Here is a 16,536-nt window from a genome sequence, read left to right on the forward strand (position 1 = left end):
AGTTAGTTTAAAAATGAACGCAGTCTGTCAACAAAGAACATGCCAAAAAAGAACATCAGGGCCTGCATCTGGAACATCTCTCAATGACAATGGGAATGTGATGTAATTCTGAATTAATCACATTTTCAATCTTTCCTAATTCTATTAGCACTAATGAGCTGCCTGCAGGATTCGTTAAAAGATGTGTTATCTCAAACAAGGCATGGTGGCTCATTTAAATTAGCTTAAACAAATGGATGGAAGAGCAGCCGTTAGCGCAATATGCTGGAAAGGGAAAGTCATTTGGGACATGAATGGAAATGGTTTACCAGTCAGCGGGACGTACTGTGCTGAAGAAACAGACGTTTAACAGACAGATGGTATAGGCTGGCTCGCTTGGTGGCTGCTTATTAAAAATCTTTTTGAAATAAAAGTTTCTGAGACAATTCCATACTTTAGTTTTGTGGATGGTAATGAAGTGCCAAGTGGGTAAATCGGCAATCAGTGACTAAATTAGACTTGATTAGACATGGAAGCGAACGGTTCCTTGAAAATCTACTCTGTGAATTACACCAGCCTAATACTTTAAATTCATCCCAAAGAGTTATATCTGCCTAAAAAGGTATATCGTGCTGACAACATTCTAAAATAGCACTTTCCATATTGTAAAAATTGATTTGATTTGATTTTCCATGACTGTTTTAATATAAAGCTTGTGTAGGTGCTATATAAATACTGTGAAAGTACCAAAGCGCTCAACCCACAGAGAAATGCGCACAGTTTTCAGAAACTGTGGCATTAAACAAGCTGTCAGGACTTCTGTGAAGTTGTGATGTCACGACCATACTTTATATACTGTTTTAAACTTGAAACATAAACATTTAATTCAAAACATATCTCATATCTAGTCTACAGACCATAAATGTGAGAGCAAGTATGTTGGTGACGAGGCGTATAACCATCACATTTTTTGGACATGCTTAAAGATATAATTGTTTTGGGGTAATATCTGACGAGTCATGCAGGAAATTCTTGGGCTGCCGATCCCACTGACATGCCTGTCACTTTATTTGGGTGACCTGCCAGAAGGAATAACAGGAAATGACAGATACCTATTAAAAATATTCAAAGTAGTGGCAAAAAAAGCAATCACTTGTAAATGGCTACAAGTCAATCTGTCTGCTGTAGATAGCTGGCTTGAAATCATCAGAGGGATTCATAAGATGGAAACACTGACTTTCTTACTTAGATTGAGAAATGACGAGTTCAATGCAAAATGGACAAAATGGATACCATATTTTTTTGGACTAAGGAACGTGTTTTCTGGCTCAGCCCGCCTGTCCTTGTTGCTTCAAACGTAATTTACTCCCCTTCTGCTGTCTGCTTAGAACAGGGGTCGGCAACCTTTACCATCAAAAGAGCCATTTTTTGCCAGAAAAGGAAAACAAAATCTGTCTGGAGCTGCAAAACATATTTGAGCCTCATAATAAAGGTAACACAGCTTTCTGGCAGCACAGTGGTACAGTGGTTAGCATTGTCGCCTCACAGCAAAAGGGTTCCTGGTTCGAACCCAGGGTGGAGGAGCTCTGAGTCAGCGTGGCTTTTCTGCGCATACTCTGCACTAAAAAAAAAGGCTAAATAAAAGCTAAGTGCCCAAACAAACATAAACACTTCAAATGGGTCCCTTTGCATTTCCTGTTAGACTGATTTACAGTGTATGTGAATGACATCATCTGACAGCAAGTACACCTGACATCAAGCGTTTGTCTGGCAATGCAGTTCCAGTGAAACAGTCTAAAGTGCTACCTCACTGTCGTTACAATCATTCCTTCAGCTGCAATCACCAAGAGTGCAAATGTGGTAGAACCAGAAACACTGACCAATCAGAGAAGATTGGGCTTTTTTGAGAGGGTGGCTTAAAGAGACAGGGACTAAAATGAAGCGGTAAACGAAACCCAAAATACACGCATGAACCTGAAATTTAGCAGAATGTGGAACCTTAAAAGCACCGGTTACCGTTTGACAATGAAGCGGATTCCATGGCGCTCGTCCAGGATGCGTTTGAGCTTGGGAACTCCATACGTGCAGGGTCTCTTGAAGGGGATCTGGTCAGGAATGCCAATGATCTCCACGGCTCCTGGGTCACAGGCTATTTTGCGGTAGGGGACAGGCACCATGTGATCTAGACCCAGGGCCTCAGCTGGGGAGACAAAACAATAAGCAACCACATGTTTAAGAAAAACAATGTGACGCTACTTAACTATTACCTCAACTATGAGTACAGCAATTGTGGTTCATTTATCTTTATGTATTTGTTACTCGACAAACATTAATTTGCACAAGGAGAAGCAGCCTCCGGTGGAATGCACACCCCATGCAATGGTTTGGAGAAGTGAAGACATTCCAACTAAATGAGAAATTAAACTTTAAGGGAATGATAATGGGTGCTGTGGGCTTGGATAGAAATAAATCTGAAAACAGATCCCATGAGCCAGAATGTGGGAATGCTTTTAACTCCTTAATTTGTAGACACTGCTCATAATAGACACTAAGTATCCACTGAATAAGTGCAGTTGGACTGCTTACAAGCACCTTTTGAATGCTTTAAATAAGTGGCAAAACAATGCAAATATTTCCAGAAGTAAACTCGTAATCATCTGTATATTTCCTCTGGTTGAGCTCATTTTTTGTAGGAATTAGCAGCGTACTGTGCCCACAAATACATGTGTAAGAAAAGATGATCAAACCAAAGCACTGACCCCAATCCATCAACATCCGTAGATACGCAGAGAATCATCACTGTGCATGAAGAATTGCTTGAGGAGGCAGGGATACCTTTGCAAATCGCTGCCTTATATGTGATACTGATGCCCAAATAAAATTAAAAATGCAAAGTGAGAGGCTTTCCTTACCATATCTGCTGTTGAACAAGATCTGAACACATTCCCTCAACGTGTTGATGTCCTCAGTTTCCCGAATGAAAGAATCCCATTTTTCTGCGAGGAAAGAACCAACTCGTGTCAATGCTTTACGTACATACAGTGACACAGAAACAGCCTTCTTTGATTAAAGTCTATCGGAGCTTTAACATTCAAATGAGCTTTCTTTCACTGGAGCACCAAAGATCTGAAATTAATCTTCTTCATCTACTCAATGTCAACTTGGGAAATAAGTACAATCTTCTTATAGGATTACTCTTGATGTCTTAGTAGCTTAGCCCTTAATGGTTAAGGTTTAGTATAGTTTAGCCTTTGTTCAGTAAACAATGCTTGGCTACTGTATGAACTTGTAAATCCAAGCAGCACACAGGAGACAGAGGAGAACACAGGCGAAGACGTGGAACAAAATGCACAAAATCCTCCTCTGGGATGGCAGATTTGAACTTCTATCATTATTTAGAATAAACAGATTGTGACAACATATTACAGCCCAACTGATGCTGAATCTTTGAGGCTGATCCTGCTGCTGACACTCTGCAAAATGTGTGACCTTAACAGTTAAAAAAATAAACTTGTAAACGGTCCATGGTGGGCAAACTATGTTGGTGTCACAGTTTATAATCAACATCAAACAAGTCTTTCTGCACAGCAGTTTCTTGATACTTAACAGCCGACATCAAAGCTGATCTCAAAGATATTAACCACCGTATCAAACTGAAACTGTCACATTTAAGATTATCTAGACTTAAAATCTCATGGCACACTTTTTAAAGGAACAGTGCCTCATTTTCAGAAATGCTTGTTGACAACAGATCGATACCTTTCTCACGTCTGTAAATATAAAGATGCCCGAGGGACACAAAATCCTCCTACTAGCACCTGTAAAAGGTCACTAATTTCTTAATGTTTTGTGTGGATTCAAATACGAGATGTAAAGTGGAGGGTCCATCAATATGAAGTCTAACCCACAGAGCTATTATTTCTAGGGATGTCCCAATCCAGCTTTTTTACTTCTGATCCGATACCGATATTACAGCCTTGAGTTTTGGCTGATACCGATACTGATCCGATCCAAGCACGTAGTCATGTCATGTCAGTCATGTTAGAAAAGGTTTGATCAAGCGATATTACTCTAACAAGAACAACAACTGGTATGAGAAACTGACCTGTTTATTGTGAACAGGGTGAAATAAACAAACTTTAAGCTTGAACATTAACATTAAATAAAAAATATAGCTGGTTTGCTTTGGCTGCTTTGGCCCCTTAATAAATAGAAAATAAATCAACACAAGAAATCTTTAAAATGTCTTAACATTGAAATTAAAATAGCAGCAAGACTTCACACACTTGTGCTTTGGCCCCCTAATAAATAAAAAAAAGATTACCACCACAAGACATTGTTGACATTTAACAAACAATGCAGCCTTTCCTTTTCAGTTATTTTTGTAGTGTCAGTGCCATGAAAAACTGGATCAGAGTTCTTGGATCTGCATTTTTCCTTGCAGTCTGATCCGATGTCAATGCACGTTTTTTGATAATATTGGCGGGCGATACTGATCCAAATACCAGATCGGGACATCCCTAATTATTTCTAATCACAGTAAAGGTTTCCCAAAAAAAAAAAAAAAAAAAACAACAACCCGACACACACATAGAAGTGCCAAAAACTGCAGTTCCGGGGCGTCGGTGGCTTAGTGGTAGAGCAGGCGCCCCATGTACAAGGCTGTTGCCGCAGCGGCCCGGGTTCGAGTCCAGCCTGTGGCCCTTTGCTGCATGTCATCCCCCTTCTCTCTCTCCCGCTTTCACACTCAACTGTCCTATCCATTAAAGGCAAAAAATGCCCAAAAAAATATCTTATAAAAAAAACAAACAAAAACAAAACAAAAAAAAAAAACTGCAGTTCCCCAAATGGCCACTTGAGGCTGGCTACAAAAGTGAGTCAATCCCCAAAGGCAACCACATTAAAATGCCCAACTTTACAGCAGAAATAAACATGTTTACAGCCTGGTACAAAAAATAGTTTTAGTCTCTGTAGCTAATTTTTCCGTTCATGTTGACTGTTATAATTAAGGACATGTCTGCTTTGAGTGCCAGGTGGGTGCTACCCTGCGGCAGCGTTGGTGAGGCAATGTGACCATGGCTTAACCCCTAAAATCAGAGTTTAGCCGTAGCTGTTATGATATAGCATGAAAGTTAATTGCAACTTTCTGGTTGCATAAAAAGCCTTGTCCAGCGTTTGGTCTTGTCCAGCGTAATACAATGTCAGTGAAGCAGTGACATTTAACGTTGAAGCTAATTGAGAGGAAATCTGACAGCAGTATTCAGAACATCAAGGTTTGCGCAGTTAAAATCTTTCACATCTTTAAATATGATTGAAAGGCTGCTCTTCAATGTTGGCTTTCAAAGCGAGTACAAAGTATTCTGTCAGTTGATAAATCTGACTCACAGGTTATTGTTGTTGCTCATTTACATATCCAAATATATAATTGTTGCCTGAGACAAAGGATGTGACGAGGGGTAAACTTGCTCAGTCTGTCTGACACCTCTTTGAAAAACAATAAACCAGTGTTATGCATTTAAATGAGGCCAGCTACTGACAGTAATGTGTGATATTGACATAGCTTGTTGATTATGCGTTAAACCATACCTGACTTTTCATGCACGATGGAGAAGAGTAGCCTCTTGGAGATGTGGATGCCGGGAGGGCTCTGACCTTGCTCACCAGGTAGTCGTGTTGTCTCATCTGAAAATGTAAGATGAATGAATATGTTCAGATCAGTTCACTTTCAGTCAGAGATGTTCACTAGATGTTCAGTAATTACTTTTTTAGTTTGACTAAATTATGTGTTTTTCTACATTTTAGAGTCTTGACTTTTATTGGAGCACTTCAAATAAACAGTAGGTAAACGACCTGACTTACCTACCCAACTACTGGTGGCTCTGCGTTAAATGACTCATTTAGAGATATGAGTATAACAAGAATATGTGCTATAAAAGTAAAGTGCTGCTTTGGATGAAATAATGAGCGGTATAATAATCAGACTTCAAAGCACACAGCAAATTTAATACTTTTCCAGGCACACCGGAGGCGAAGGATAAAGCACTTAGTCTGAAATACATTTTTTTTAATACAGAGATTTTGCTTTTCATTATCATTATGATCATCATTGTGAATGTTATGTCAATCTTGAATTTTTCCTCTATTCACAAAAGGGATCTTTTGAAATTCACCCAATATTGTTTGAGAAGGAGCCAATGTTCTGCAGCTGGCAGTCAAGCTCTGGCTGTTCTGCTCTGTTAATGCTGCGACTCTGGAACACCCACCCGAAACATCTTATAACACTGTTAGAACCATGGACGTATCAAGAGAACTGTACACAAGAACAACGCTGGGCTTTAAAGCCAATTTGATATAGTGGCCAAACTGTATAATTACAACTTCTGGGTTGGATTCCCACGTGATGCCACAGGGCCCAAAAAACTTCCCCTATAGACTAGTGAATTCTCCCAATATGGGATCAGTAGCATTTATCAAATATTATCTGTCACCGATACTGTTTGTGATATTCATGGAAAGGATCTCGAGGCAGAGCCGGGGGGAGGAACGGGTCCAATTTAGGGACCTCAGAATTGCATCTCTGTTTTTTGCAGATGATGTGGTTCTGCTTCATCGCACCGTGACCTCCAGCATGCACTGGGGTGGTTTGCAGCTGAGTGCGAAATGGTCGGGATGAGAGTCAGCACCTCCAAATCTGAGGCCTTGGTTCTCTGCCGAAAACTGGAGGATTGCCCCCTCTGGGTTGGGAGAGAGTTACTGCCTCAAGCAAAGGAGTTCAAATATCTCAGGTTCTTGTTAACAAGTGAGGGTAGAATGGAGCTTGAGATGGACTGGCAGTTTGGTGCAGCTTCTGCAGTGATGCGGGCGCTGAGCCGGAAGGCAAAGCTTCCAATTTACTGATCTGTCTACGTCCCAACGCTCACCTATGGTCATGAGCTCTGGGTAGTGACCCAAAGAATGAGGTCGCTGAAACAAGTGGCCAAAATAAGTTAGCTCCGTGGGGTGGCCGGGCTCAGCCTTAGAGATAGAGTAAGGAGCTCGGACATCTGGGGGGAGCTCGGAGTAGAGCCGCTGCTCCTTCATGTTGAAAGGGGTCAGTTGAGGTGGTTTGGGCATCTGATCAGGATGCTTCCTGAGCGTTCCAGGCACGTCCCACTGGTAGGAGGCCCTGGGGTAAACCCAGAACACGCTGGAGGGATTACATATCTCATCTGACCTAGGAATGCTTTGGGGTCCCCCAGGAGGAGCTGGAAAGTGTTGCTGGGGAGAGAGACGTCTGAGGTGCTGTGCTTTGCCTGCTGCCCCGCGAGAGATGTGTCCAAGTCAGCGGATGTTTTTTGAGGTACATCATCTTCCCAGTACAAACATTTAAACAACTTTTATTTAAATCACTGTGTACTAAAAGTTGAAAAATTCACTAATAGCCAAATCTAAAATGATTTTCCAACTGTCATTCACATGAACCTTAGACTGAGCAGGTGGGAGGCGGGGTTAAAGTTAAGTGTACTTGCTCTAGTGAGGATGTGGGTGAGTTTATACCAGAAAGTCAAATGTTTTTGGCTTCATGAACCACTGAGAGGCTTTCATAGGAATGAACAGGGCCGGCCTCCCACACTGTATCCCAGTGGTTCTCGAATGGTGTGCTGTGATGCAAACCCAGGTGTGCCGTGGGATTTCGTGATAACCACACAGTATTATTACAATATTCAACTGGGCCTATACCAAAAGTTATGAATGAATTGTTATTTGACTGTATCAGTATGTTGTGCGCATTTCTTGATAAAGAAGCAAACTCAACCTAAAAAAAAAAAGAATCTAATTTGATTTAATTAAAAAAAACCCTCACAAGGAACTTATTTGTCACCGTTCACACATGGGAATTAGAAGTGCGTGACACATCACATTAGATTACATTATTTCCTGTTTAATGGATGTGTTATTAATGTTTTGATGTAATTTGAAACTCAAAAAGTTTGAAAACCACTGCTGTATCCAACTCTCTTTACATCCATGGTTGAAGCTCACCCTTCACAAGGGTTGCACAATTATTCCAATATTAATCAGGATCATGATTTTGGAATTCCCTTAACTAAATGGACATGATCGACTGCGATACTGATGTTCAACATGTGTGCTCCTCTCTGCTGCATATCAAATTAAGCGCCTCCTGAACTGACAGCCAGCCTTCACTTTTGAAAAGCTGTCATGCCGCTATGCATGCACCCTGCAGCGGCAGCCTGAGAACATTTTTCCTGAATGTTGTGACTGCAGACGGGCAAAATGAAAATCATCTGTTCATCATCCACCATCATCTGCTGTGTGGAAGTATTTCGGATTTAAAGTGCATGAAACCTGTGTCTGCTCTGCAACACAGCACAACGTACAACTCAAATATCCAGAATGATGCTGCATAGAGCGTCACAGCACCGTGAACATACATGAGTACAGTACACTAGTACATTTGTACCTCAGCTGGAATGTAGCACAACATGGAGCGAAAGCAGTGCTCTGTTTATTTAAATGTGAAAGTACAATAAAAAATCCTTTGCCCCTAAAATCAATGAATAATTGCTATAAATAATCATGATCTCGATAATTGTGATCACCATTTTGGCCATAATTTTGCAGCCCTTCCCTCCACACACGGACATCTTACCATTGTTTGCACAGTCCTTGACAGACGTGCTTATCTTGTCTGTCCCTGCTGTCCAGTTGGCCAGCCTGTCCTTGCCCAGGTTGAGGAGCGACATGGGCTTGAAATCCAACTTGCCATCCAGGTGAGGTTTGGAGGACATGGGCATGCCATACAGGAAGTTAGACAGGACAGAGTTGCTGGAAGTGGCGGGACTCGATGATGTAACTACCTGGGCAGTAGTCTTCCCTGGGCCGTGGCTGCTCGGTGTTATGACAGCGGTGGAAGAGTTGTGATTGACATCAGTGCTGGATTTGGCTTCTCGAGACAAATCTTCTGCTGGCCTGTATGCAGACACAAAATCAAGAGGAAAGCCATTTGGAGGGTCACATACATCACAGCAAGACATCAAGTGTTTTGTAAACTGTATTGCCTGCCAAGTGCCTCTTGGCTTACACCAACATTTGCTGCAGCAACAGCTCTTTTTGAGGAGGGCGAATGGATCTGCTCCATTATGACATCGCCTTGATAACCTTTAGAGAAAGTAGCTAAAAGATAAATGAAATGAGATGACGTGTTTATTTGGTATTTCAGCTCTTCACCTTTGCCTTCGATTCTACGATTATTCTCTCTTCCTCTCGTCATGTGCTTCTTCAAGATAAAGTGGCAAACGGACCAAACACAAGTTTAAGTCTCTATCTTAACAACAGTTACACTGTGTTGCATGTATTTTTAGGTTGTTCATATTCAGCTTTCCTTATGCAAATGATGACACAGTAAACCCTCAGTTTTTTCTGGGCAAGGCATGTGACAGTTCTTAATGGTGCAAACACAGAGAGGAGAGTCTTTACACTCTGCTACAAATCAGAGAAGGCAAAACTGAAACTGAAAAAATATGTGAGTAATCTAATTACTTGATAGCTGCAGAGCATTTAGTGTTTTCAAGGCAGGGTTCACACTGAAGGGAAACTTTGGTATTTTTCCACCTAGACCTTAATGCTCTGCCATTTCTCTTCTAATCATCACGCAGTAACCTGTGACAGGCTGTTATGATACCACAACTATCACACATTCACATATATGGAGTTTTTGTCAAGCTGCGAGCATCACCTAGGTTTACATTACCAAAGGTTTATGACAAAATCCCTTGACGACACTGACTCCTGTGTGCGCACGGTGAGAGAGGAGAGGGAGAGGCACTGTGCTGCTGCCAAAGGAGCCGCTGAATGAGTTCCCCTCTGAACGGTAAGTCACTAGAAGAGTCTGAGAAGTCCGGGGCTGTTCATAAAACATTCAGGACGCCAATTTATTCCACACTACTGAAGCTGCTCCTCTTTTAGTATCACGATACTAATTTTTCATATATCAAAAATAATACCTGTATGATTGTGAATGAGATGATACGGCACACCCCTCACATTTGGCCAATCAGATGGAGCCCTACTGCCCTAGATGCCAGGATGTAGATGCAAGAAGGAGACTTAAGGCCTACTGGTTTTGTTTTTTCTCATGTCAAAAAAACTGCTGAGAGTGAACTTGTGTTTTGGACATTATCATACTGCCCGTGATGTGCTCTGCATAGATCTAACACCTGTCCGCCCGCCCACATGTTTCCATCACCCAGCTCTCTGAAGCTCGGTGTGCTGCCGTTTCCTGCTGAAGAGGAAAGGGCGGCAAGATGGTCCCCAATGACTGCTGGTAGACAATACCCTTGTATTTTAAGGTTCATAAAATACACCACGAATGAGTAGGATATTACTACAGACTATCCTGTCATCTTACTTCTCAGCATCTGCATCACTCATGTCACTGACGCCATGTCAGTGGTGCTTTTCTTTCTCCACTTGAATGTTTATCAAAACAAATTCTGTGACATTGACATGTTGGTTACAACAGCTTAATAGAATAATAAGAGCTAACGAAACAAAAACTGCTTGGGTGAATTCACATTTTTACAGCCTTTAAGATTAGTGTATCTTCCTGGGTAACCTAACCTAACCCTGTAAGTTTATATGGGGTGTTCACTTTGTATTGGGCTCATGACCTTGATCAGCTTGACTTAAATGTATATTGCAATCATACCAGTACCCTCCCCACAACTACATACTATAATCAGAGCATTTTGGCTGTCAACAGGTTCAAAGTCAACATAGACTGTCCCTGCATGACATTCCCACTCCTGTCCTTGCTGTCACCTGTTCATTATGTTCTGTTTATAAGCTGAGCAACTGAGCTGACCTCTCAAATAAATACTGACTTAACCTGAAGTCCTACAACAAGAACCAGTAGCTAGGCTTTGTTCAGACACACATCCGCACTGTGTGAAAAATTCTTGTTCAATTGAAAGTTGGTTTTTTTTTTTGGCTGGATCAATCTGCATTGGCACCCCCCACATCAACATAAATCTTACTCCAAACATGTTCTGGAGAGAGACTAACATGTAACCTGAGAGAGTGTTTTTCCACAGCTGAATTAAAACCCTGTCTATCCCTTACTAATGCACTACAGCCTGTCTGCTACCAATAACTAGCTCCAATAGATGCCAGGACAGCTATGTGCTTTCAGCCATACACAAGCATCTATCTCTGGAAAGCATTAGAGGCTAAGTTGAAATGCCAAACTTCCTTTTTTCCATTTTGGTGTGATCAGATGTGAAACAGCTGGTTTCATAATCTGATGCGAGCGTTCAAACAGCAGTCTGTTATCCCCCACAGCAGTGTGTTAGACAGTAACAGACAACAGATTTTGACTTCGCAGACGCACCTTTTTACTGTGAACTGGATGCGGTGGCTCTGCTCCAGAATTTTCATCAGTGTCTTGGTATCATACTCAGAGGGCTTCTTCAGGGTGACTCCCTCAGGCAAACCGTGGGCCACCACACAGCTGGGGTCCTTCTGGATCCACTCATAAGGCACAGGGACCAGGCTGCTCTTCCCCACAGCCTCACCTGCACATTGCATGAGGTAGTGTGAGCACGATGGCAATGTACTACAGAATAAAACCTAAACGAAAACGCTTCTGTTCTGCTTTTGGATAACCAGAATTACAACTAACTAAGGATAAATCTTTGCTTTGGTCATTTATGTTTTTGTTATGAATAGGGTTTCACAGTTGAGATAAGAGTTGTATGGCATTAAAAATAACTACTGAGGAAAACACGCTGCACTTGGTAAATCCTTACTGTAGAGTACAGTGAAGACTTCCTCCACCATCTTCCTCAGAACAAAGATGTTGGACTGAGCATCCGATGGAGCTCTCGGTTTCCCGTGCTCACCATCTTTACTCGGTTTGCTGAGATCGCCTTCCTGGTCTTTGGTATGGGCGTTTGCTGTGGTCAGATTCTGCAGACATGGCCCCCCTACAGCCAAATGACAAAAACAAGATTAGAGATAACAAGTGCAAAAGAACATTTCAGATGCTTGTAGGTCCAAATCGAACAAAATATGAGTCTGAAGAAAGTAAATTTAACCTTCTTTTTACGATTGTTTTTCCTTAACAAGTAGCTGTATGTGACATTCATTCATTTATATAGCAGCAAACCAGTATTTGTTATGCAAAGATATAGCTGAGTAATGGCAGCTTCTCTGTGGCTTGTTGTGGTAGCCATGCTGGCCACATTCTCCTTGGTGCATGTGAGTCCCTGTGAGTGTATCCCACTGGCTAGCTCTTCACCACAACTCTGCACTGCACCCATACCACTGTTACCTCTGATATCACAGAGATTGCGCTATAGGGCTGTTATCAAGTCCCTTCTTTATGCTGCCTTTGCATATTCACACAGAACCAAACGACGGCAGCATCATTCTGCTTCAGTGTGTGATTTTAGACAGCACACCAGCATCGTGGAATCAAGAGAGGCGTGACGGACGTGACATGTAAGACAACAGCGTCAGCAGCACTTTATAAACAATAACAAATGGCAAAAGATGGCAATAATAATTATTTACTGTCTCTGTTATATGGCAGCTGATCTTGTCCTCTGCTCAGAGTGTAAGGAGCTCCAAAATCTCATTGTTTTCCCAATTTGCAGACATTTACATCCACTGTTCTTCTTCTTTGAGTTAGCTGCTCCTTTAAGGGTGCCAAATAAAACAAGAAAAAAAGAAGACTGAATATCTGGTTCTAAAAAAATAATAAATACCACCTTTTGAAAAATGGTGCCATGTAATATGAATGACTTTTTTGTCTGACAGTGTGTCAGGATAAATGTAAAACTTCTCAAACAACTGGTGATTAGGAAGGCAAGATTAAGTCACTCAGTTCAAACACTCATTTGTTGTTGCTGAATGCAAACTACCTCAAACATACTAAACAAACGGTTTATGTTTATTCTATTTCTTTACTAGACAAAACAACGTGAAGCTACTGTTCCATGTAAGTGGCAGGAAAAACTCATTTCACCTTGAATAACCAGCCTGATAAGATTAAACTGCATAATGGGAGGTCACAACCCCTGAAATTCGGGTTATTAGCTGGGAAACATTGTTGAGTCTGAGGAGATTATTTGCTGTTTTACTTTTGCTTTCAAGGTCAACAGGTGGGACTAAATGTCCCTGTGCTGATTCCTGAAATATGGCTCATCTTACAAACTTGCATACTAGTTTGTTTATAGGAAATGAAGGCCCTACAATTTGGGTGAGAGGTATACTGACATATTTTCTCACAAGGCAGCTCTGTCGCCATCAGTGTGAGTGTGTATGTAAATGAGAGATTGAGAGGCCAATTGTAAAGTGCTGTGTCCATTACGGCAGAAAAGTGCTGTGTAAATGCACTCCATTTACCTTAATTTGAACCTCTATTAGTGACAAGTATTGCAACATTAACTTACACCTATGTCCTCCTAAACAAGCCTCTGACACGCTTACTGTTAGAGAGTTGTGAGCAATTCAGTTATTTTGCAAACGTAACACATCGCAAGGTTTTGCCAAATGAGATGTGACAAGACAGTTAGTGAATATATCTTTTTTATCGAACAAAGTGTGATAAAATGTGTGAAACTGTAACTACTTTGTTTTCCGCCGAAGTGATCTGACATTGAGAAAACCCACGAGCTGCTGCAGTTATTGAAGCTTTTGGCTGAATCTGCATTTGTGCGATCGCAAAACTGTACAATCCTACAGGGAGAGGTCTGACACGAGTGCATTTTTATGTAAGTGCCTCACAGCCGTAGCTATAAAGAGACTGATCAATGCTCCGTCAAGAGGGAATAATAGAAAACAGCATTCGCAATTACACACACAGGAGAGCAGAACTTACGGCAGAACTTGTAGAAGTCTGTTTGGATTTCCCTCCTGGAGTTGAGAAACACTCTGCCCTTATCTGTGCCAACAGCAATCACGCTGTCCTCGTGCACGGTGACACACGCCACCTCAGCATTGAGCTTAGACATCGCCATGCACTGCAAAACAAAGAGGCATCATTTACTCATAAGTCATTACCATAAACTCTGAGGAGGACGTGCAACTCAAGAGTTTGTTAAGAGCTATTCTGATTCTCTTGAGATGGAACAAGATACCTAATTCAGCCCTCAGATACTCTCACAGGGTCGTGCATATTATGAGTTTCATAAAACTGCTACAGAAACGCAATGTAGATGTTTATTAACATGTTTCAAGGGGGGTTTTCAGTTATTTGCTAAGAGCAGTTAATAACCTTGACGCCACAGATTGAATAAGATCTCCAATGAAATGACATTGTGTGAAACTTGATCTGGAACATACCACTGAGTCGAGGGCAGACACCAGGCTGGTGAGGATCTCCTGTCTGGCTGACACCAGCGGGGCCTGTGGATCGCCCCGGGAGTTTGTCCTGATGCCATCGCATGCCAGCTTCCTCATCTGAGCCATGCCTCTGCGGGGACCAGATGAATACAGTTTAGGCAGGAAGCCACAGTGCGACACAGACAAACTCTGTACGTGAGCATGCATTCATGTACACATGCAGCAGTGACCTGCATTCAAAGCAGTTTCTGCTGACATCACTTGGTTTGACTTTAAGCAAATATAAGCGTGCATTCAGGGTATCGATCTGAGACTGGAGGCTGGGAAATGAATCAAGTGAGAAAGGGGAGACGCTTTTTCTCACCTAGGTTGCATATTTCATATCCTAACGAGACAGATTCTACAGCTATATTAACAGCTCTGTGAGGCTTTATTTAGGCACAGTTAAATGCTTACAACATTATGTTAACATGCTCACCATCAAAAATGTTAACATACTGATAATTAGCATATAATACATCAGACCAGCAACATGTAATCCAGAGTAGGCTCTCATCTCCACGCCCACTTTTGGAGGAAAACAATCCAGGACTACATGTTAACGTCAACCGTGTGCACAGAGGAGGTTGAAACATGTCTCCAAATTTCTAATGAAAACAAAGTGGTTGAAAATAATGAGGCAAACCGAAGAGTTGCTGTGTAGGTATCATGCCATGGCCAACTTCTTGTTGCCTTTTGGGGGGAAAAACGCACTGTGACGTAAGGAGAGAAACAAGGAAACGCAGACAAGTTGGTGTGTAGCGGGTTAATCATGGCTTTCACAATGAGATCTGAGGCACTTAATATACCCAATATTCACTGTCAGTGTGGTAAATTACTAAATTGTGCTGGTGACAGTGAACATTAGCTGAGTCTAAGGCTGCTGCAGTCACTACAGTCATACAGTATAGTAGCATGACTGTTGTCTCCAGCTAAATATCAGCCTAGATCAAACGGCTGGCTGTTATGAGGTTGGTTTTTACAAACAACAGTGATTCAATCAAATACTGATGTCCAGATTAGCAATATCCGGCCACTGTGTTGGGTCATTTATCCACTTGGAAGGGACATGATGTTGATCAACATTAATTTATTAAGTTATCCTGAATGCTCAGGTTCATGCAAGGTCACAAAACAACCATTAGACATGTCTACATAGCAGATGTTTGTTTAACAAGTAATAAATGCATGCAGACACGCTAAAATATAATCCACACACTTTAAACTGCATTGACAAAAATATAAAATATGATCTTTGGCTTCCTATCCCCCAAAATAGGGCACAGCCTGGACATTCTGCGAAGGTATTTGGTCATAAACCAGAGTATTGGACAAATGTGAGTTTTTAATTAATCCTGAAGAAGATGCAAATGTGTGACCAAAGTTTCATGGCAGTCCATTCAGAAGCTGTTGTGACATTTCACTCAAAACCACAAATGTCAGCCTTACTATACGTTCAAACCAACAGCGACCAGAGCTTCCAAAACGGCGGAAGTCATTAATTTTCAATGCGAGTCCGGCGACTTGGGCGACCTGGTCATCAGCCGCGCGTCTTGGCCGACCAAAGCGACCGGAGCGGTCCGGAGGGGAGTTTAAACTCGTTTAACTTTATGGTAATAAGCTCAGATGCATTTCGGCAACAACCAATCGGAATGCTGACATGCTTCGATGAAGCGGGTCCCAGAGAACAAGCCATGTAACTTTAGTTCCTACAGCACACTTGTTCTGACAATGGATATCGAGAAGTTTATTACAGTAGTCTGCTTTGCGGCTCCTTTAAATTGACAAGCACGATTGAACGCTCGAATGATTCACGTGATGAGCGACTAGAGCGACCAAAGCCGCCACACAGTCGTGCTTCTTGGGCGTCCGCAAGAGACTTTGCCTCTTTGGAAGCTTCTGGTTTGAACACACATTTATAGTGGCGCTAGAGGAAAGTCAGAGGATCTACAAAGTCATTAGGATTCATCATCTGTGAACCATAAATGTCTGTGCAAAATTTTGTACCAATCCATCAGGTAGATATTGAGATATTTCACTGGATGAGTGAAAAACTTTGAGCTGCTGGTGGTACTGGAGAAAAAGTCACAGGCTCAACAATAGTGATCCAAACTAAGATATTCATGTCTGGGCCAAAGTGGCCGACCAACCAACAAGGACATCCCTAGA

General features: G+C 41.8%; 1 protein-coding gene across 3 annotated transcripts in view; it reads right to left on the bottom strand.

The window, feature by feature from the left end:
* gtf2ird1 (GTF2I repeat domain containing 1) overlaps window positions 1–16,536 on the bottom strand; it is a 42,554-nt gene that overhangs the window by 20,551 nt on the left and 5,467 nt on the right. For all 3 annotated transcript variants that reach the window (XM_049592015.1, XM_049592014.1, XM_049592013.1), the window contains exons 2-9: window positions 14,329–14,458; window positions 13,865–14,006; window positions 11,790–11,966; window positions 11,372–11,555; window positions 8,633–8,952; window positions 5,566–5,661; window positions 2,892–2,975; window positions 1,996–2,179 (exon numbers count right to left, since the gene is read on the bottom strand). In XM_049592015.1, the coding sequence (XP_049447972.1) occupies window positions 1,996–2,179; window positions 2,892–2,975; window positions 5,566–5,661; window positions 8,633–8,952; window positions 11,372–11,555; window positions 11,790–11,966; window positions 13,865–14,006; window positions 14,329–14,454 (1,313 nt within the window). In that variant the 5' untranslated portion in view covers window positions 14,455–14,458. The remainder of the gene's footprint in view (window positions 1–1,995; window positions 2,180–2,891; window positions 2,976–5,565; window positions 5,662–8,632; window positions 8,953–11,371; window positions 11,556–11,789; window positions 11,967–13,864; window positions 14,007–14,328; window positions 14,459–16,536) is intronic.

The sequence above is a fragment of the Epinephelus fuscoguttatus genome, linkage group LG12, assembly GCF_011397635.1.
Source record: "Epinephelus fuscoguttatus linkage group LG12, E.fuscoguttatus.final_Chr_v1".
NCBI lineage: Eukaryota > Metazoa > Chordata > Actinopteri > Perciformes > Serranidae > Epinephelus > Epinephelus fuscoguttatus.